Source organism: Rana temporaria, chromosome 11 (genome assembly GCF_905171775.1).
Source record: "Rana temporaria chromosome 11, aRanTem1.1, whole genome shotgun sequence".
NCBI lineage: Eukaryota > Metazoa > Chordata > Amphibia > Anura > Ranidae > Rana > Rana temporaria.
The window spans coordinates 85,958,489-85,981,428 of record NC_053499.1 but is presented as its reverse complement, the minus strand read 5'-3'; the positions used below and the strand labels follow the sequence as shown (position 1 = coordinate 85,981,428).

The following is a 22,940-nucleotide window of genomic DNA, read 5'->3' as shown; positions in this document are numbered from 1 at the left end:
CAATTGCATACATCCAAGTCTCTTAATGGGTTTCCAACATAACATTGTAGGATATTTTTTTTTTACATGCACTGGTCACATTTGTAGACACACATTCCTCTGTGCAATTTTTTTAAAACAGAAATCATGAAAGAAGCACAATTTGAATGTGCAATGTGTGCAGCAAGCTAGCTACACATCAGTGTAAGATTTGCTAGATATTTTCAGGGAATGCCTTTGTGCGCTCATGGAAGCCCACAGTCCAAGTGTCTTGTAATTTCCTATAATAAATAATGTTTATTAGTATGAAGAATTTGGATAGTAAAACTGCTAAGATATGTACAGTTTATATTTTGCACTAAACAGTTCATAGTTCTCTTTAGGATTCTAGGGTACACTACTGATCTGGATTCTGAAACTGTGGATGATGCATTTGCTCGGGCATTTCAAGTTTGGAGTGATGTAACACCTCTGAAGTTCAATCGACTAAAGGATGGAGATGCCGATATCATGATTAACTTTGGCCGCTGGGGTAATTCTTTATCCTTAAAAAATAATTAGAAAACCATGTGAAATTAGCTTTGCCTGAGATTCAAGTGAATCTGGGTCTTGATCCTGTTCAAATCAAATTCAATAACTACAAGTGGTATATAGGAATGGGCCCGATTTTAGGCAATCATTGCTCTGGGGCTAAGTCCACACCCCACACTATATAAGGCTGCTTACACGGCTGCTTTGGGTCTGGTATGGATAGTAAGGGAACTCCACACCAACTTTTTTTTTAAAGCGTGCCCCCCCCCCCACAAAATGTATACCAGGCCCTTTGGGACTGGTATGGATTTTAAGAGGAACTCCTCTCCAAAATTAAAAAAACTTGGCGTGGGGTCCCCCCCGAAAATCGATACCCTTATCCGAGCATGCAGCCTGGAGGACAGATTAGGGTGGAGACAAGCGAGAGTCCCCCTCCTGAACCATACCAAGCCACATTCCCTCAACATGGGGGGTGGTTTGGGTGATGTCAGAGGGGGGCGTGGTCATATGGTTACATCAGAGGGTGGCCCTGCCCTTGCCTATATAATAGCTGTCACAGCGGGACCTCCTATGAATATATTTTTTTTCAATTTTTCGGGTCCATCGGGCAGCGTGATTGAAGATGGATGGATAGTGTGGAAAAAAGAAAAGAAAAATTAGGGCGCACCGACCTAGTGTATTATCGTTTAAAAGGGATTTTATTGAATATAATAAAACAATGGTCATACTCACAAAAGGAGTTGTAAACAGCGCTTAACACATGATAAAACTGGCACACAGCATCGCCAAACGAACACAATGACAGCATGGATCAGATGGTATCAGACCGGCAATATAGCTGACGCGTTTCAGAGGCGAACCTTTTTCATCATAGCCTTGGTGGTCCGTAGTTGCTCCCTCATACAGGAGCTCTCAAATATTTATACAAGTGAGCATGTGCGGAGAAGCCTGACCACAGGCCAAACAGGCCAGCCCCAATCTGCTAATCCCGCCCATCTCCCCCCTGGCCAATCCTGTCCTATGGGGTGTGGCTAGTGAATATCACTACTATGGGAAATGACTGAGGTGACCAGCACTTTCTTAATGAAAAAATGGCAGATAAAAAAAATAAAAAATAAAAGAATCTGCCATTTTTCCCAGTGGCACAGTGAGGCTGCAATTGATATTTTTTTTTGGTAGTCAGAGAAGGCAAGCATGGCTCAATAACACACAAACGCTTTTTTTTTAAAAACGTTTGTGTGTTATTGAGCCATGCTTGCCTTCTCGGACTACCAAAAAAAACATTAATTGCAGCCTCACTGTGCCATCACACGCAGCCACTGCGCCCATCAAACGCAGCCACTGTGCCCATCACACGTCGCCACTGTGCCCATCAAACGCAGCCACTGTGCCATCAAGCGCAGCCACTGTAACCATCAATTATTATTGCCACTGCCAGTTTGCCCCATCAATTACCGCCAGTGTGCCCATCACTTGCCGCCACTGTGCCCATCAAATGCAGCCACTGTGCCCATCAAATGCAGCCACTGTGCCCATCAAATGCAGCCACTGTGCCCATCACATGCAGCCACTGTGCCCATCAAATGCAGCCACTGTGCCACTGCCAACACACGTCGCCACTGTGCCCATCAAACGCAGTCACTGTGCCCATCAAACGCAGCCACTGTGCCATCACATACAGCCACTGTGCCAACACCCGTCGCCACTGTGGCCATCAAAAATTGAAATGGGGGAAAAAAGAAAGAAAAGTCATTTTCGGTTTCAGATTGTTTTTTTTTTATTTCAGTTTTGTTTCGGTTCTGAAATTTCCATTTCAGTGCACCCCTAGTTTATATGGATATACATGAATGCACACACCTCACTATCCGTTCAAAAAGTACCAAGACAGAAAAAATACCAGTAGGTATGGCCAATAAGCACAAAGCATCTCCTTACCAGGCAAACGCAGTTTCTCTTCCGCATCAATGGATCCATAGCCAGACAAGACACTCAGCAAAACCTCTCTCTTTCTTTCCGTAGGCGTGCGCTGACAAGCACACCATAAATGAACAAGGAAGTGAATGCGTTCCAGCCCTCACTATGGGTGGGCCGGAACGTCACTCCCACTCGTGCACTTGCGCACGGCACATGGCGCATATTCTTGCAGCGATACCGTAAGAGCGGGTGTGTATGCGTTCCACCCACTACTTCCGGTTCGTCTGGAGGGTCCACCATCACACAATATATAGAAATAGGCGCACAAATGGTTTAGTGGTGAGTGGGGGGATAGAGCTGCAACTATACTATCTAATATTAGTTGCTAGATTGACCATCCCTATAAGGCCAAACAAATGAATACTGGCGCATAGATACCTATACAGCATCGCTCCCCCGGTGGCCAGAAAAGGGAAGTGTCCAACAAATTAGGGGAAGCCTGTACACAGTAAACCTATGTACCTTCTCCACACATGCTCACATGCACAGAGCCTCTGAATGAATGCGGTGAGTTAGGCGTACATATATAAATACACTATAGAAGTATACATTGCAATCTAGTTGGATTAATAAAATCTATACCATATATACTGTAGCAGCCCAAACTGAAATGGTATGGGATATTATAAATATAAATAAATTAGATTAAATGGCCCTAGTTATACTAATCTACTATACCTAGTGTAAGGGTGGGACCCTGTGCTGTGTGAAAAATGGCTGGTTTACGCCAAATTCTGGAGAAAAAGACACGCTAATTGGACAGCTGTGTGTTCAGCTATATAGTACAACTGACCTGAACATCGCTCAGGGCCCCAGGAAGTCTGTCCCTGGGAGCCAGATGAGCTCTCATCTATCTGAGAGGAGAGAGAGGCTGCATGGGTTGCAGCTAGAGCATGCATATCTGCAGGTGGCAGATGTCGGCTGGTGTCTCTGTGTGAGAAAAGAAGATTGATGCTGTGTGCGTCCAAGAAGCTCAAACGTGTGCGGATAAGTCGCTGTGTGCGAATCAGACACTGCGTGCGGCTGTTGAGTTTGCAAGATAAACAGCTGGATGGCAAGTGTGTGAAAGCCAGGAGGCTAAACTGTTGAGTTTTGCAAGATACAGGAATGGTGGAACCCCCTGCGAGGGCTACTATTGTATTTGTGAACTTTAATGCTTTTTAAATAAAAGTGGGCTACCAGGCCCTTAAAAACTCAGGGCCAAATCCTCAGCCAGGCGGCGTAACTTAACTTTCAGCAGTTAAGTTACACTGACTTAAAGTTTCTACCTAAGTGCCTGATCCACAAAGCACTTACCTAGAAATTTCAGGCCGTGTAACTTAAGTGCCTCCGTCGTAAGGCGGTCCTCATCTCCGGGGGGCGTTTAAAATTTAAATGAGGCGCGCTCCCGCGCCGGCCGTACTGCGCATGCGTGTGACGTAATTTTCCAGACGTGCATAGCGCGCGAACGTAATTGACGCCGGGCTTTGTGGATTGCGACGGGACACTAAAGTTGCGATGGGTGAAAAAAAATATACGCGCCGGGAAAACAAATAATTATAAAAAAAAAATGACAGCGTCGCTCGGCATGTATTCCTGAGAGGGAGAACTCCATGCCAATTTTCAAAGAAAAAACCGGCATGGGTTCCCCCCCCCCCAAGAGCATACCAGGCCCTTAGGTCTGGTATGGTTGTAAGGAGACCCCCCCACGCCGAAAAATCGACGTAGGGGGTCCCCCTACAATCCATACCAGACCCGTATCCAAAGCACGCTACCCGGCCGGCCAGGAATGGGAGTGGGGACGAGCGAGCGCCCCCCCCCTCCTGAGCCGTGCCAGGCCGCATGCCCTCAACATGGGGGGGTTGGGTTCTCTGGGGCAGGGGGGCGCACTGCGGGCCCCCCCACCCCAGAACACCCTGTCCCCATGTTGATGAGGACAGGACCTCTTCCCGACAACCCTTGCCGTTGGTTGTCGGGGTCTGCGGGCGGGGGGGCTTATCGGAATCTGGGAGTCCCCTCAAATAAGGGGGCCCCCAGATACCGGCCCCCCACCCTAAGTGAATGGATATGGGGTACATCGTACCCCTACCCATTCACCTGGAGGCAAAAAGTTAAAGTTATTAAACACACAACACAAGGGTTTTTAAAATAATTTATTATTCTGCTCCGGAGGCCCCCCCGTCTTCTTTATTAGCTCTAATACCAGGGGGGGCTTCTTCTTCCGCTCTCCGGGGGGGGGCCTCTCCGCTCTCCGGGGGTCTTCTTCTCTCTCCGGGGGTCTTCTTCTATCTTCACCGCTCTCCGCTGTTGACTCGGCGAACCCCGGTTCTTCTGCAGCTGTCCGGTGCCTTCTTCTTCAGCGCTGGTTGCCTGCTATCTTTGTGTGTTAGCTCAATTAGTAACAGGCAGCCAGCGCGGTCTTCTGTGACGTCTGGTTCTTCTTCTCCCCTCTTCCGATGTTGACTCGTCACCTCTTGACACTGCAATGATGGAAGCGCGCCTTGCATCCCATTTATATAGGCATCACCGTCCCATCATGCTCCGGTAGGTACCCACGTGGTGGGTGCACGTGGGTAGGCACCCACCACGTGGGTACCTGCCGGAGCATGATGGGACGGTGATGCCTATATAAATGGGATGCAAGGCGCGCTTCCATCATTGCAGTGTCAAGAGGCGACGAGTCAACATCGGAAGAGGGGAGAAGAAGAACCTGACGTCACAGAAGACCGCGCTGGCTGCCTGTTACTAATTGAGCTAACACACAAAGATAGCAGGCAGCCAGCGCTGAAGAAGAAGGCACCGGACAGCTGCAGAAGAACCGGGGTTCGCCGAGTCAACAGCGGAGAGCGGCGAAGATAGAAGAAGACCCCCGGAGAGAGAAGAAGACCCCCGGAGAGCGGAGAGGCCCCCCCCCGGAGAGCAGAAGAAGAAGCCCCCCCCGGAGAGCGGAGAAGACCCCCGGAGAGCGGAAGAAGAAGCCCCCCTGGTATTAGAGCTAATAAAGAAGACAAGGGGGCCTCCGGAGCAGAATAATAAATTATTTTAAAAACCCTTGTGTTGTGTGTTTAATAACTTTAACTTTTTGCCTCCAGGTGAATGGATAGGGGTACGATGTACCCCATATCCATTCACTTAGGGTGGGGGGCCGGTATCTGGGGGCCCCCTTATTTGAGGGGACTCCCAGATTCCGATAAGCCCCCCGCCCGCAGACCCCGACAACCAACGGCAAGGGTTGTCGGGAAGAGGTCCTGTCCTCATCAACATGGGGACAGGGTGCTCTGGGGTGGGGGGGCCCGCAGTGCGCCCCCCTGCCCCAGAGCACACAACCCCCCCATGTTGAGGGCATGCGGCCTGGCACGGCTCAGGAGGGGGGGGGCTCGCTCGTCCCCACTCCCATTCCTGGCCGGCCGGGTAGCGTGCTTTGGATACGGGTCTGGTATGGATTGTAGGGGGACCCCCTACGTCGATTTTTCGGCGGAGGGGGGGTCTCCTTACAACCCATACCAGACCTAAGGGCCTGGTATGCTCCTGGGGGGGAACCCATGCCGGTTTGGATTTTACAAATTGCCGTGGAGTTCTCCCTCGGGAATGCATACCAAATGCCGTCACTTGAATGTGCTTTTACATGGTGTTACTAACTTTAGACCATGTAAAAGCAGCCCTAGTTTTACACTTGGCAAACTAAAACTTACGGCGAAAAAACGAAGCAGAAAAGCTTTGTGGATCGCCCTAAGTGCTAATTTGCATACCAGAAGAGGCATTTCGACTCGAAATGCCCCCAGTGGCGGATGCGGTACTGCATCCTAAGATCCGGCAGTGTAAGTCCCTTACAGATGTCGGATCTTCTGCCTAACTTTGGAAAACTGCTTGTGAGGATCAGTTCCAAAGTTAGAACCAGAGATATGACGGCTTACGCCGGAGTATCTCTTTTGTGGATTTGGCCCTCAGTTCTGGACTGGCGTACTCACTGGAAAACGCACCTACCATTGGAGTCAGATCCCCCAATCCTACACTAGGCAGAAGTAATAATAACAATAATATTAATAATATTCCAATACTGCCATACAGTAAAAATAGATCAATACAAATTCAAATTTAGATTTAAGTATAGAATATAGAATTAAAAAACATTGTACAGTATATTGATAAAATACACATACTGTATAGATCTATGTATATCCACACATATCTGTAGGCATACGTGCACATATACACAACACATAAAACCATAAAATGATAAAATAATATAAAAATGTGTGAAAAATTACACATATACAAATCCATATATAATCAATGTATTGCTAGTAACCCCAACCCACGGCATGCCAGAACCGCATTCCTCGTTCGTGATGTCCGAGACATCGTGGCCCTACAGGGAGGCTACTGACCACCTATATATAACCAATGAGGCACAATGAAGAAATTAGATTGTTACAACCTCCCTCCACATTATTCTAATGTGGAGGGCACGATGGGGTTGCCTGCCAGTTAGCTTAAGGGGGCCCTCATTTGGAGATTATCCCTCATATTAAGGGAAATTGTGTATATTTAGAATAATGTGGAGGGAGGTTGTAACAATCTAATTTCTTCATTGTGCCTCATTGGTTATATATAGGTGGTTAGTAGCCTCCCTGTAGGGCCGCGATGTCTCAGACATCACGAACGAGGTATGCGGTTCTGGCATGCCGTGGGTTGGGGTTGCTAGCAATACATTGATTATAAATGGATTTATATATGTAATTTTTCACACATTTTTATATTATTTTATCATTGTATGATTTTATGTGTTGTGTATATGTGCACGTATGCCTACAGATGTGTGGATATACATAGATCTATATGTGTATTTTATCAATATACAATGGTTTTTAATTGTACATTCTATACTTAATTCTAAATTTGAGTTTGTATTGATCTATTTTACTGTATGGCATTATTGGAATATTATTAATATTATTGTTATTATTACTTCTGCCTAGGTATAGTAGATTACGGTAGTATAAATAGGGCCATTTAATCTAATTTATTTATATTTATAATATCCCATACCATTTCAGTTTGGGCTGCTATATATGGTATAGATTTTATTAATCCAACTAGATTGCAATGTATACTTCTATAGTGTATTTGTTATGCCCCTCACTACACGTGACTGATGTGTATTCGGGCACACTGATAACTCTTTTCATACTAATGCATTCCAGTAGGCGCGGAATCCTTATGAACTTTTATTAGCACAAGACAGAGTAAGAGCCGGTTCACACTGGGGCGACTTGCGATCCGACTTCATGTCGCCTCAAGCCGTCCCAAGTCGCGCTGTAGAGAAAAACAATGGAAGTGAATGGGAGCGGTGTTAATACACACGACTCAAGGCGATCCGACTTCAGAAAAGGTTCCTGTACTACTTCAATCCGACTTGTAGGTGATTTGTACCCATTGATTTCAATGGAAGTCGCCTCAGAAGTCGGATCACTGTCTTATCTGAAGCTACTTTCCAGGAAGATAACATACATTTATCAGGCAAATCTCTCCTGCCCCCCTCCCTCCCCCTCCCTCTCCCAGAGCTGATTGTTGTTTTATTGGCCACTGGAAAGTCTCCTGTCCTGGAGACGACTTCAAGTTGTGTTGTAAATCGCCCCAGATCGCCCTGTGGTTCATGTTCAAGTCGTGTCGGAGTCGCCTCTGAAAGTCGTGCTGGAAGTCGTGTCGCCCTAGTGTGAACCGGCTCTAAAACTGTAATAGATACAAACAGATTACAATTAATAAACAATAATACAATTAGAGCCTCCCTATCTATCTATCTAGAGAGACAAAGTTGCACGTACCGTAGATGCATCGATATGGCTGACGTGAGATAGAACTCAGCAGACATGTGCTTGCTTGGAAGGAAAAATGGAAAAGAAGGCTCTGGAGGTGCTGCAAAGCCTCATGGGATAGAAATACGGAAGCTTGCTTGGACCAAATTAATGAACTATTCTAGCTGACTATATTAACATAGAACTGGTGCAATTAAACAGAAAGTCCACTAGATGGCAGCATTGATTTAATTCAAACTAAAGTCAAAACTATGAAGACGATGAGCCTTATGAATGAAGGCATGACACTCCTCGCCTGGTTTCCCGCGGATACCACACATCATGGCACTCCGGAGGAGAGTAACAAAACAAGTTCGGAAACAGGTCTGAGGAAAAGTTTAGCCTGGCCTTGCCTAATGACTTTGAGTTCAACTTTCCTGACGTGTCCATCTTCACTGGGAAACACTTGGGTTGTCAGACCCAAAGGCAAATCGTTTCTCCTTGACTGAGAGTCTTTCATGAGAACAATGGCACCAGGGTCTAAGTTGGGCTTGCTGTCTTGCCATTTGTTCCTGGTCTGTAGATTAGACAAGTATTGTTTCTTCCACTTGTTCCAAAAGGTGTCGGCTAACACTTGTACTCTTTTCCATTGACATCTGTATAAGTCCTTTGGGTCGAGATTGACAGAAGGAGCTGTGATCACCTCGACTTTCTGAGTGAGCAAAGTGGAAGGTGTAAGCAGGAAAGGATCTTCAGGATCATTGGGTATAGATGTCAAGGGTCTGGCATTCATTATAGCTGATACTTCAGCCATGAAGGTTGTCAGAGTCTCATGTGTGAGTTTTGAAGTTCCCAATTGTAGAAACATTGAATCTAGGATTCTTCGAGCTATACCAATCATACGCTCCCAGGCACCTCCCATGTGAGAAGAGTGTGGGGGGTTAAATGTCCATGTACAACCCTGTTCTGAAAGGTATCTCTCAACATGTTATGTGTCAAGGTTTGAAGTGATATTCAATTCTTTGCAAGCTCCAACAAAGTTGGTTCCTCTATCAGAGCGTATGTGCTTGACAGGGCCTCTAATATAGATGAAACATCTCAGGGCATTGATGAAGCTGGATGTGTCTAAGGACTCAATTACTTCTATGTGTACAGCTCTGATGCACATGCAAGTAAACATGACAGCCCAGCGTTTACTGTTAGCACTGCCTCCTCTGGTTTGACGTGTGATGACAGCCCAAGGCCCAAACACATCAAGACCGACGTTTGTGAAAGGGGGTTCTGTACTGAGACGGTCTGCAGGAAGGTTGGCCATTTTCTGGGTTTGGAAAATACCACAAAGCTTACGACAGGTGATACATTTGAAAATGGTTTTACTCACAAGTCTCTTGGCTCCCACTATCCAGAGTCCAGCCACACGCAAAGCTCCTTACGTGAACAAACGTCCTTGATGTTTTGTCTGTGTGTGGTAGTGTTCCACAAGTAAAGAAGCAACATGGTTATTTGGTATTATGACAGGATTGCTTTCACCAGTATCAAGTCCTGCATTTGAGATGCGCCCTTCAACTCTTAACAGTCCTTCATTGTCTATAAAGGGGTTGAGTTTCCTTAGAGGATAGTTCTTTGGAATGCTCTTGTTATATTGAAGACATTCTAGTGTTAGTGCATAAGTCTCTTGTTGGATACAGCGGATGATTAAATTTTTTGCTTCTGTGAGCTCATCTACTGTATATGGCTTGTGGCAATAATGCCAACCTTTGCAACAACTTGGTCTTGTAGGGGTGCCTTTAAAGGATCTGGCTATGTGAACCAAGCAAGCTGTAGCTCTTTGTAAGGATTTCCAAGTGGAGAACTTATCGAAGCGCTTGGATCTCAACAGTTGGTTAGAAATTGTTGTATGTAGTGTGGAAACCTGAGGACGGATGTCTGAGTCAGATTCAGGTTCTAACAGTTCATAGGTCTCCCTTTGTGGAGTGGTAGGCACTGACTTGTATAGGAAGGGTGGTCCTGTGAGCCATGTAGTGTCTTTGAGACGGGATTCTGGCACAGACCTTGTGGCATGATCTGCTGGGTTATGATCAGTTGAGACATAACGCCACTGGGTGGGCTGTGTAGACTTCCTGATCCTTAGGACTCTGTTGTGCACATAGACATAGAATCTCCTACTTTCGTTGTAAATGTAGCCCAACACTACCTTGCTGTCTGTGTAAAACTCTGTATCCTCGAGTTCTATATCCATCTCAGTTGTAATAAGTTCTGCTAGTTCTACTGCTAATACAGCAGCACACAGTTCCAATCTTGGAATGGTGGTTTCAGGACATGGTGCTAGCTTGGCCTTGCCCATAAGGAACCCAATATGAATTTGGCCCTCGATGTCTACTGACTTGAGGTAGGTTACTGCTCCTATTGCTTTGACTGAAGCATCGCAGAATACACATAACTTTCTAGACTGAACCCTTTCAGGAGGAAAGTGGGTGTATGGTCTATGTATGTGTAGGTTAGATAAAGTCTTTAAAGAGTCTCTCCATGTTACCCATAATGTCTCTTTCTCAGGAGGTAGTGGAGAATCCCAATCACATGTGTCTGCAGTAAGCTCTCTAAGCATAATCTTACCTTGGACGGTCACCGGTGCTGCGAACCCGAGTGGATCATACAGGCTGTTGATGGTGGATAGGACACCTCGCCGAGTGAAGGGTTTTGGCTCTTGGTCGACCTGAAAGGTAAGGGTGTCAGTCTTGAGGTCCCAGTTGAGTCCTAGGCTGCGTTGCATAGGAAGGGAGTCTGTAGCTAAGTCCAGATCTTTGAAGTCACTGGCATAATCTTGAGAAGGGAAGGCCTCCATGACGACCTTGCTGTTTGATGCTATCTTATGCAGTCTAAGATTTGAAAAGGCAAGTGTGCTTTGAGTCCTCTTGAGTAGACTTATTGCAGCTTCAGGTGAAGAAAGTGATTTCAGACCATCATCTACATAAAAGTCTCTTTCAATAAACTGTGTAACGTCTTTCTCACCTTCTTGAGCGGATAGCTTAAGTCCGTAGATGGCAACAGCAGGGGATGGACTGTTACCAAAAACGTGAACTTTCATGCGGTATTCTGTAATGTCTTTAGTAGGGTCATTGTCTTTGAACCATAGGAATCTCAAGAAGTTCCTGTGTTCTTCCTTGACTTGGAAGCTGTGAAACATTTGCTGTATGTCTGCAACTATGGCAACTGCTTCCTTGCGGAACCTGATGAGAACACCAAGAAGTGTGTTGTTGAGATCTGGTCCCTTTAGGAGGACATCATTTAGTGAGACCCCTTCGTGCTGAGAGCTGGAGTCAAACACTACCCGGATTTTACCTGGCTTCTTGGGGTGGTAGACACCGAAGATTGGTAGGTACCAGCACTCTTCTTTGTCTTTTAAAGGTGGGGCTATCTCAGCATGGTCATCCTCAAACATCTTACTCATGAATGAGAAGAAATGCCCTTTCATTTCTGGCTTTCTTTGAAGATTGCGTTTAAGGGAAGAAAAGCGCTTTAAAGCTTGTTCTCTGTTGTTAGCAAGGCAGGGTCTCTGTGCTTTGAAAGGCAGGGGTGCTACCCAGCTGTTTTCATTGTTTTTGTGGAATCCCTGTCTCATTATTTCCAATAAGATATGATCTTCAATTGATGGGGCAAGTTTGTGATCTTCTTTAGTCCCTTGGAAAACTGAGCATCCTAAACGATCTCTGTCTTCATCACAAAGAAGATTAGCGGTGTAAGGGTTGGAATGAATTACACTGGCAGGCTTCTCTCTTACGAGGAATCTGTTGGTACAAGGCTGAAATAAGGATGGACGCCCACCCTCTAGTGTCTTTGTAAAGAGAGAGTTCACGCTGGTTGGTTTGTGAACACTCCCTAGGCATACGTTGCCTATGATGACCCATCCGAGATCTAGCTTCTCGGCATAGGGGGAGTTGTGGGGACCATTGATTTGTTTTCTCACCTTGTGAACTCTGATGATGTCCCTCCCAAGGAGAAGTGCTATCTCAGCCTGGGGATCCAGTTCAGGGATGAGGTGTGCTATGCCCTTCAGATGTCTGTAATGAAGTGCCACCTCTGGTGTAGGGATCTCCTCTCTTTCAGTTGGGAACTGATTGCACTCGATTAGAGTTGGCAGAGGCAGGGTTGTCTGACCATCAAAGGATTCGATTTGGTAACCGATGGCTCTTCTCCCAGTTTCTTCACTTACCCCTGTACAAGTCTTGAGTAAGTATGAAGAGTTTGCTTCCTTGATTTTGAAGGTGTCAAAGAAGGTTGACCTGGCGAGTGATCTGTTGCTTTGATCGTCCAGGATCACGTATAGCTTCACTGCTTTTTCTCTGTGGCCTGTGGGGTAAACTGTAACAAGACAAATCTTGGAGCAGGATTTGTTAGACGAACCTTCTCCACATACTTGGGTGCACTGGGGTGTAACTACAGGAGGTACTGTGTCTTGTTGCTCCCCGCCGTGCTCTTCCACCTGGAGTGAGGGGGTAAGAGTCCATGGCGCTGGCCCTGGATGTAGAGCTGTGTTGTGTTCTGTGCTGTTACACTCGGAGCAGTTGATGCTCACTTTACAGTCTTTACCGATGTGAGAAGTTGATGCGCAGCACCTGTAACAAATTCTGTTTTCTTTGAGGAAGGTTCTGCGATCTTGGAGAGTCTTTTCTCTAAAACCTCTGCACTTTGACAATGAATGAGGCTTCTTGTGAAGAGGGCACTCTCTGCTTGGATTCTCAGCTGGAGATACACTTGTTTTGCGTACTGCAACAGGTGTGACTTTGAAGTTGCGGGTTAGAGCAGGCTTACTTGGCCTAGGGAGAGCAGACTCAGATGATGAGATGTCAAAACTAGGATCATTTTTAACCTTTGCTTGATGGCGAATTAAGTCCACAAAATAAGAGAATGGTGGGAAGGGAAAGTTGTGCCTTTGCTTGTAGTTGGAGCCTCGTGTAATCCAGGCTTCTTGAAGGCTGTAAGGTAGCTTCTGCACTATAGGGTTAACACCACGGGCTGTGTCCAGAAAGGCAAGGCCTGGCAAGTCTCCTTCTGATTTGGCTATTTGGAGTTCTGTCACTAGGTCACTCAATTCTCTCAGCTTCTGGTAGCCTTTGTTATAAATCTTAGGAAAGTCCTCTATTCTTTTAAAAAGAGAGTTTTCTAGAACTTCTGGGGAAACGTAACATTCGTCAATCCTCTCCCATATCATGCTCAGCCCTTTGGTTGGGTAATTAATGTTAATGTCTCTGATTCTCATTGCATGCTCTGATGACTCATTCCCCAGTGATTGGACTAAGAGATCGGCTTCCTCACTTGCTTTAAAACCAAGATCCTTAATTGCATTTCTGAAGGACGAACGCCATGCTCTATAACTTTCAGGGCGATCGTTAAACTTTGCAAGTCCTTTTGCTTACAGTTCACGTCGTGCTAAGAGCTTGAAGAAATCTGACATACCTTTATCGTTGTGTGAGTAGCCAGGGGGCGCTTTGTTGTGCCAGGAACTTGTGGAGCAGATGCGGTCATCAGAGATGCTGTCGCTGGGTCTTTTAACTTGTTGTTCTTCATTTTCGACTTGGTCAACTGTGACGTAGTGCTTTGATAGCCTGGATGCAGAATGTGCTGAAAACTGACTAAGTGCAGGTTTACTTTCTTGCTTGATATAAGGCGTGTGAATGGCGGGAGTTGATTCCGCTCTTGGCGCTTTAAGCGGGCAGTTGTCTGGTTTGGCGTGTCGCCGCACATATTCTGAGGTACACTCTGTACTGTCATGAGGAACGGATTCTTCCCCTAGCACGTTGCTGCGCTGCTCACTGGTGGGCTTTGCAAGTTCTTCTAGGATGTCTGCCTCGGCTGCAGCAGCCGCTGACTCCTTCTCTGCAGCTAGTTTCTCTAATTCGATTTGCATCTCTTTTTCAGCAAACCTAGCCTTTACTTCGGCCTCTTTTGCTGCAAAGTCAGCTTTCACCTTTGCAGATTCTGCCTTTGCGCGGGCAATGGCGATTGTTTCGCTTTTCACTGACCTCCTTGAGCTCGTGGAGTAAACTTCTGACCTTGTCACGAGGTGCTCTGACTTTGTCTGCGACATGATGTCTAGCTGTATATGGAAGCTGCTAACTCTGATGTCTCTTTGGGGTTCTATGTGGTAGCTGTGCTTAGAAGCCTTGGTTTCTATGGCGTTCTGTATGCTGGCTGTGCTTAGAAACCTTCGTTTTGCTGGAAGTTCTGTATGCTAGCCATGTTTAGAAGCAGGCCCGGATTGGCTAATCGGGAGAACGGGATAATTCCCGGTGGGCTGGTCGGGTTGTGGGCCGGTTCGATCCGTCCTTTTATTTATATTAGCTTCCGCGGCCGCCTTCTGGCTCCCTTATAAATTTAGCCCCCGGCGCGGCGGCCTACTATAGCGTGGGACTTGCGCTACATACGGGGCGTACTTGGCCAGGGGGAGGGAGTGACCGACGCCCGCATTAAACAGCCGGTGATTTGCTGAGCCAGTCACAGCTCACAGACATGATGATGTCACTGTCCCCGCGCGGGCGGCGCGGCTGCACGCTACCCTCGTCTCCCCTCCAGCTGCTGACTGGAGCCCGGAACGGATGTGAGTGCTGGAACAGGTAGGGGGAGGGAAGGGAAGGGTGACAGATTGCGAGGGGGTGTCTATCGCCAGCCTGAGCCTGAGCCGAGGTGTGGTGTAATAGGTGGGGGCCTCCCCTCCTTGGCTTTTTACACAGACCAGAGGTGGGACACTGCTGTGTATGCTATGGTCTTTAATGTACTCTTTCCTAGATGGAGGAGGGGCACAAAGTGTGGACTGAGTGAAGGAGGGGTGTCTGTACTGTACTTAGTGTAGGGTTTCTGGGCTGGCCGGGGAGACTGTAAGGGGAGGGGGGGGGTCTATACTGAAGGGGGTAACTGTACTTAGTGTAAGGGGGGGTATACTGAAGGGGGTGACTGTACTTAGTGTAAGGGGGGTATAGACTGGGGGAGGGGGGGTCTATACTGAAGGGGGTGACTGTACTTAGTGTAAGGGGGGTATGGACTGGGGGAGGGGGGTCTATACTGAAGGGGGTGACTGTACTTAGTGTAAGGGGGTTATAGACTGGGGGAGGGGGGGTCTATACTGAAGGGGGTGACTGTACTTAGTGTAAGGGGGGGGTATAGACTGGGGGAGGGGGGGTCTATACTGAAGGGGGTGACTGTACTTAGTGTAAGGGGGGGGTATAGACTGGGGGAGGGGGGTCTATACTGAAGGGGGTGACTGTACTTAGTGTAAGGGGGGTATAGACTGGGGGAGGGGGGGTCTATACTGAAGGGGGTGACTGTACTTAGTGTAAGGGGGGTATAGACTGGGGGAGGGGGGGTCTATACTGAAGGGGGTGACTGTACTTAGTGTAAGGGGGGGGTATAGACTGGGGGAGGGGGGGGTATATACTGAAGGGGGTGACTGTACTTAGTGTAGGGGGGTATGGACTGGGGGAGGGGGGGTCTATACTGAAGGGGGTGACTGTACTTAGTGGAGAGGGGGGTCTATAGTGAGCGAGTGTGGTCTGTACTGAGGGAAGGGGGGTCTGTACTGAGGGAATGGGGGTCTGTACTGAGGGAAGGGGGCTCTGTACTGAGGGAAGGGGGCTCTGTACTGAGGGAAGGGGGCTCTGTACTGAGGGAGGGGGCTCTGTACTGAGGGAAGGGGGGTCTGTACTGAGGGAAGGGGGGTCTGTACTGAGGGAAGGGGGGTCTGTACTGAGGGAAGGGGGGTCTGTACTGAGGGAAGGGGCGTCTGTACTGAGCGAAGGGGCGTCTGTACTGAGGGAAGGGGCGTCTGTACTGAGGAAAGGGGGCTCTATACTGAGGAAAGGGGGCTCTGTACTGAGGAAAGGGGGCTCTGTACTGAGGAAAGGGGGGTCTGTACTGAGGTAAGGGGGGTCAGTACTGAGGGAAGGGGTTTTTTACTTGGTGGAGGGGGGTTTGGACTGAGGGAGTGGGGGTCTGTACTCAGTCTCTACAGGCTGTAGAGAACAGTGCGCCATTGCAAACTTATATTTTGAGGTTTTAATTACATTATTTTAATAGTCATGAACTAAAGTGGGCTGGTCGGCATGAAACTCCAGGGCTGAAAATGAGTCCCACTCCGGCCCTGTTTAGAAGCCTACGTTTTACTGTTCTGCCCCTCACTACACGTGACTGATGTGTATTCAGGCACACTGATAACTCTTCTTATACTAATGCATTCCAGTAGGCGCGGAATCCTTATGAACTTTTATTAGCACAAGACAGAGTAAAACTGTAATAGATACAAACAGATTACAATTAATAAACAATAATACAATTAGAGCCTCCCTATCTATCTATCTATCTAGAGAGACAAAGTTGCACGTACCGTAGATGCATCGATATGGCTGACGTGAGATAGAACTCAGCAGACATGTGCTTGCTTGGAAGGAAAAATGGAAAAGAAGGCTCTGGAGGTGCTGCAAAGCCTCATGGGATAGAAATACGGAAGTTTGCTTGGACCAAATTAATGAACTATTCTAGCTGACTATATTAACATAGAACTGGTGCAATTAAACAGAAAGTCCACTAGATGGCAGCATTGATTTAATTCAAACTAAAGTCAAAACTATGAAGACGATGAGCCTTATGAATGAAGGCATGACAGTATTTATATATGTACACCTAACTCACCGCATGCATTCAGAGGCTCTGTGCATGTGAGCATGTGTGGAGAAGGTACATAGGTTTATTGTGTACAGGCTTCCCCTAATTTGTTGGATACTTCCCTTTTCTGGCCACCGGGGGGAGCGATGCCATATAGGTATCTATGCGCCAGTATTCATTTGTTTGGCCTTATAGGGATGGTCAATCTAGCAACTAATATTACAGTGGTTCTCAACACCTGTCCTCAGGACCCACTTACAGGCCAAGTTTGCAAGATAACTGAAATACATCACAGGTGATATCATTTGCTGCTCAGTGAGTGCAGTATTCTAGTCTGCATCTCCCCAAAGTAATACTTAAAATCTGGCCTGTTAGTACGTCCCGAGGACAGGAGTTGAGAACCACTGTAATATTAGATAGTATCGTTGCAGCTCTATCCCCCCACTCACCACTAAACCATTTGTGCGCCTATTTCTATATATTGTGCAACGGTGGACCCTCCAGACGAACCGGAAGTAGTGGGTAGAACGCATACACACCCACTCTTCCGGTATCGCGGCAAGAGTATGCGCCGCGTGCCGTGCGCATGCGCACGAGTGGGAGTGACGTACCGGCCCACCCATAGTGAGGGCTGGAACGCATTCACTTCCTTGTTCATTGATGGCGTGCGTGTCAGGGCACACCTACGGACAGAAAGAGGAGTTTTGCTGAGTGTCTTGTCTGGCTATGGATCCATTGCTGCGGAAGAGGAACTGCGTTTGCCTGGTAAGGAGATGCTTTGGGCGCATTGGCCATACCTACTGGTATGTTTTCCATCTTAGTACTTTTTGAACGGATACTGAGGTGTGTGCATTCATGTATATCCATATAAACGTTTACCATACCAAGGCTCTTACAGGCAATAAGGCTGGCCCTCGAGATATACATACATAAATTTCCCGTTGTGGTGATATTCACTAGCCACACCCCATAGGCAGGGCCGTCTTTACCGCAGGGCAAATGGGGCAGGTGCCCTGGGCCCTGTCACTGTTGGGGGCCCAAAGCAACCCCCTTTAAAAAAAAAAAAAAAAAAAAAAAAAAAAATTTTTTTTTTAGGGGTCCGGAGGCCCCCAGGGCCCCAGATGGCAACCCCCCATTTTTTTATTTATTTTTAAATAAAAAAAAATATATATTTTTTTAATATATTTTTTTTTTATTAAAGGGACAATTTTTTAGGGGTCCATCTGGGCCGATGGCAACGCCCCTTTTTTTTATTTATTTTTAAATTAAATTTTTTTTTTTTTTTTAATATATATATATTTTTTTTATTAAAGGACTCAGAGGTCCCCATGTGGCAAACACCCTTTATTTTTTTTATAAATGTTTATTTTTTTATTTTTGTTTATATATTTTTTTTATTGAAGGGCCCAGAGGTCCCCAGGGCCCTGGATGGCAACCCCCCCTTTTTTTTATTTTTTTATAAACGTTTCTTTTTTATATATATATTTTTTATTTTTTATTAAAGGGCCCAGAGGTCCCAGATGGCAACCCCCTTTTTTTTTGCAATTTATTTTTATTAAAAAAAAAATTATTAAAGGGCCCAGAGGTCCCCATGGCCCCAGATTGCAACCCCCTTTTTAAAATATATATTTTATATATATTTTTTATTTATTTTTTTCTTTTTATTAAAGGGCCCAGAGGATGGCTACACCCCTTTTTTTATATATATTTTTGTTTATTTCTTTTTTCTAAAGGGCCCCCCGCTTCTAAATTTGTGGCAGCCCCCCCCCCCTGCTTCTCAATTTCAGGCGGCAGCACCCCCCCATCCCGGTTCTTTGCTCCAGGGGGCCCATGCCTGAAGCTGTGTAAGTGGCCCCATAATTCCTGATGGCAGCCCTGTCGCCCGTTAAGCCCCTGTGCTGCCCACAAATCAGGCTGAAAATCATCAGCGGCACGCAGCCAGTGACAGTACTGCTTCCCTTCCCAGTGTTTTAAAATGTACAGCACCCCTGGCTTCCCTTTAGACGTGCACTTCTCCCTTCCTGCCACTGGGTGCTGCTTGTATATAAAAGTGAATTAGAATGTGATTTTATAACATCCCCAGTTTGCTCTTCCCGAGGCTGACTTCTTCATGTCCTGCTCCTCAAGGTATGTCACTGTTTGCTAATCTATATTGTAAATATAAGTTTTCTGTAGAGTGTGCCCAAAGTCTTTATAATATTTGATGATTCACTGCAGGTCTGGTCAGTGTTTTAAAAAGTTCCTCTATTTTACACATGGCATGGCATGGGGTCACAGCACCGTCTGTCCATTCTGCTTTAGCACCATGGGACCCCATGCCATGCCATGTGTAAAATAGAGGAACTCTTTAAATCACAGACCAGACCTGCAGTCCAGGCTGAGTAAGGTCTCAGAGCGCATGGCATTACTGTCTGTATTTAACTGCTTGATGGGCTTATTTTGGGCCTGGCTGGTTCACATGTATGTGTTTTGGCGGCCCACATTTGCGCAGGCATAGCAGCCCATTCATTTGAATGGGCCACCATGCCTGCGTTTCCTGCAAAGAAAAGCGCATGCCTCATGTAATAGGCTGCGCACACGGCACGCCTATGCCCATCAAGCACTGAAATACAGCACTGTCTGTCCATTCTACTGTCTGCTGTGACTTATCTGCAGTTCCCGCACTGTCAAACTTGCTGCATTTTTAGACGTTTAGGTCACGCTTTTAAAAACACAGTGCGTTTGTGTGTGCAAGAACTGCAGGTAAGTAGCATGGCGCAAAAGCAGAATGGATTTCAAGGCAACTGTATTTTTCAAATGCTGAATGCACCTTTTTTCTGCAGGAAACAAAGGCATGGCAGCCCATTCAAATCAATGGGCTGCTGTGCCTGCACAAATGAGGGCCGCCAAAACATACATGTGAACCAGCCAGGCCCAAAATAAGCTGGAGGGGGGCCCAAAGAAAATGTTTGCCCTGGGCCCAAACCATATTAAAGACGGCCCTGCCCATAGGACAGGATTGGCCAGGGGCGAGATGGGCGGGATTAGCAAATTGGGGCTGGCCTGTGGTCGGGCTTCTCTGCACATGCTCACTTGTATAAATATTTGAGAGCTCCTGTATGAGGGAGCAACTACGGACCACCAAGGCTCTGATGAGGTTTGCCTCTAAAACGCGTCAGCTATATTGCCGTTCTGATACCATCTGTTCCGTGCGGTCATTGTGTTCGTTTAGCGATGCTGTGTACCAGTTTATTTATGTGTTAAGCGCTGTTTACAACTCATTTTGTGAGTATGACCATTGTTTTAATATATTCAATAAAAATCCTTTTTAAACGGTAATACACTAGGTCGTGCGCCCTCATTTTTCTTTTCTTTTTTTAGCTTTATGAATTCCCATGATTCTGAGGAGGGCTGCAAGACCATAGAATTTACCCTGTAATTGGATGACGTTGCCCTATAGCAAGGAACACCAGAGCACAGGAGAATTGTTTGTGGATAGTGTGGGACACTTTTATTTTTTTTTATAAAGGAATTGTCAAAAACTGTCTTTGTGGTTTTAACTTCTGCACACTTTTTTGGTGAATGGGTAGGGGTACAATGTACCCCTACCCATTCACACAGGGGGTGAGATCTGGAGCCCCTCTTGTTAAAGGGGGCTTCCGGATTCTGATAAGCCCCCCGCCAGCAGACCCCCACAACCACCGGGCAAGGTTTGTGGGGACGAGGCTCTTGTCCCCATCATATAATAGGTAAATTCTGCGCTCACCCGATCACTTGATGAATATCATGTGATATAGCTGTGATGTACTCAAACCTAATGTGAGTGTTAATCAATATCATGTGAAATGGCTGTGATGTACTCAAACCTAATGTGAGTGTTCTAACAATATTGCAGCAATTTTAAAGGCTTAATACTTAATCCATAGACAATACATATAAAACAAAAAAGATGTGCAAAAACTGTGAATGAATAGATAATCAGGTGATGAAACTCTGATTGTGGATCATCAGTATAACAACTAACAGTGAAAAACTTGATTGCTTTTATTTTCTCCAAATTTGACACAATTTGTGAAAAAAAGAAAAAAAAAAAGGGGAAAAAAAGGAGTGAAATGTTCTCTTGTTATAAAAAGATTTTATATATATATATATATATATATATATATATATATATATATATATATATATATATATATATATATATATATATATATATATATATATATATATATATATATATACACACACACACATACATACATACACACACATATATATATGTTCCCACAAAAACAATGGCCCAGATTCTCATACATTAGCGCTGCTCCTGGGCAGCGTAATGTATGAGCTCTACGTTACACCGCCGCAGGTCTACAGGTTTAAATCCTGATTCTCAGAACACTTACCTGTAAACTTGCGGCGGTGCATCGTTTAAATTAGGCGCGCTCCCGCGCCGAGCGTACTGCGCATGCTCCGTCGGGTAAATTACCCGACGTGCATTGCGCTAAATGACGTCGCCCCGACGTCATTTGCCTAGATGTATACGTAAATGGCGTCCAGCGCCATTCACGGACGTCTTACGCAAATGACGTAATTTTGATTCAATTCGACGCGGGAACGACGGCCAGAGTTAACATTGGTTGCCCCTGCTAATAGCAGGGGCAACCTTACGTGTCGGGTACGCTACGCAAACGACGTTAATTTGCTGCGTCGACCTTGCGTATGTTCGGGAATCGCCGTACTTACCTCATTTGCATAGACGACGGGGAAAAGCGACGATGCGACACCTAGCGGCGGGAAAAAAAATTACTTTTAAGATCTGACAGCGTAACAGCCTTACGCTTGTCAGATCTAATGGGTACCTATGCGCAACTGATTCTAAGAATCAGTCGCATAGATACCCGGGGCCAGATGAGGAGTTACGACGGCGCTAATGGTGTTGCGCCGTCGTAACGCCTTCGAGAATCTGGGCCAGTGTTTTTAAAAAAAAAAAAAAATCATTCAAGGGATAAAAAAACATCCAAAAGGCGCTATTGTAAATCTTATGCCGCGTACACATGACCGTTTTTCGGACTGTAAAAAATTAAATTTTTAATGGTCTAGAAAAAACAAAGTTTTTTTCAACCCGATCGTTAAAGCGGTCTTGCTCTAGCAAAGCGCGGTGACGTACAACACGTACAACGGCACTATAAAGGGGAAGCTCCATTCGGATGGCGCCACCCTTTGGGCTGCTTTAGCTGATTTTGTGTTAGTAAAAGACGATTTGTGCTTTTCAGTCTGTTACAGCGTGATGAATGTGCTTACTCCATTACAAACGCTAGTTTTACCAGAACGAGCGCTCCCGCCTCATAACTTGCTTCTGATAATGCGTGTTTTTTTCACGTCGTTAAAGCCCACACACGTCCATTTTTTACAACGTTAAAAAACGACAACGTTAAAAATGTTGTGAAAAATTAGAGCATGTTCGACATTTTTAATGGCCACTTTTTACATCGTGAAAAATGCTCTGGAGCCCACACACGATCATTTTTAATGACATTAAAAAAAAACGTCATTTTTTACAACCCAAAAAATGGTCGTGTGTACGCAGCATTAGACATGTGCACATTGAAATATTTTGTTTAGGAATTTCGTTTTTCGTCCGAAAAATGTATTAATTTAGTTACTCCCGAAATTCGTTTTTATTTATTTTGTTTCGTTAAAAAATGCATTTGTCCGAAAATCCGAATTAATTAAGGTTGAATCTGTCATTGAAGGCTTATGGTGTCTGTCGAATGTTCTAAGAAGATTCGACAGAGCAGCTAAACTGTACGACGCCGCAAATGTACATTTCCGGTAGAATGTTCCGCTACAAGCTATAAAAGAATTCTAATGTTGTATGACACTAGTAATAATTATATTTATAAATTATTACTACTAGTCAACCAACATTCAAATTCTTCTATAGCCTATGGGCCAGACATTTGACCGGAAATGTATGATTGCGGCGTCGTACAGTTTAGCTGCTTGTCGAATCTTCTTAGAACTTTCGACAGACACCATAAGCCAGAT

At 45.8% G+C, this 22,940-nt stretch overlaps 1 protein-coding gene across 1 annotated transcript in view; it reads left to right on the top strand.

Annotated features, from left to right (window-relative positions):
* Positions 1–22,940, top strand: part of MMP2 (matrix metallopeptidase 2) — an 876,267-nt gene that overhangs the window by 78,555 nt on the left and 774,772 nt on the right. The window contains exon 3 of the mRNA XM_040328746.1: positions 363–511. Coding sequence (XP_040184680.1) covers positions 363–511 — 149 coding nt within the window. The remainder of the gene's footprint in view (positions 1–362; positions 512–22,940) is intronic.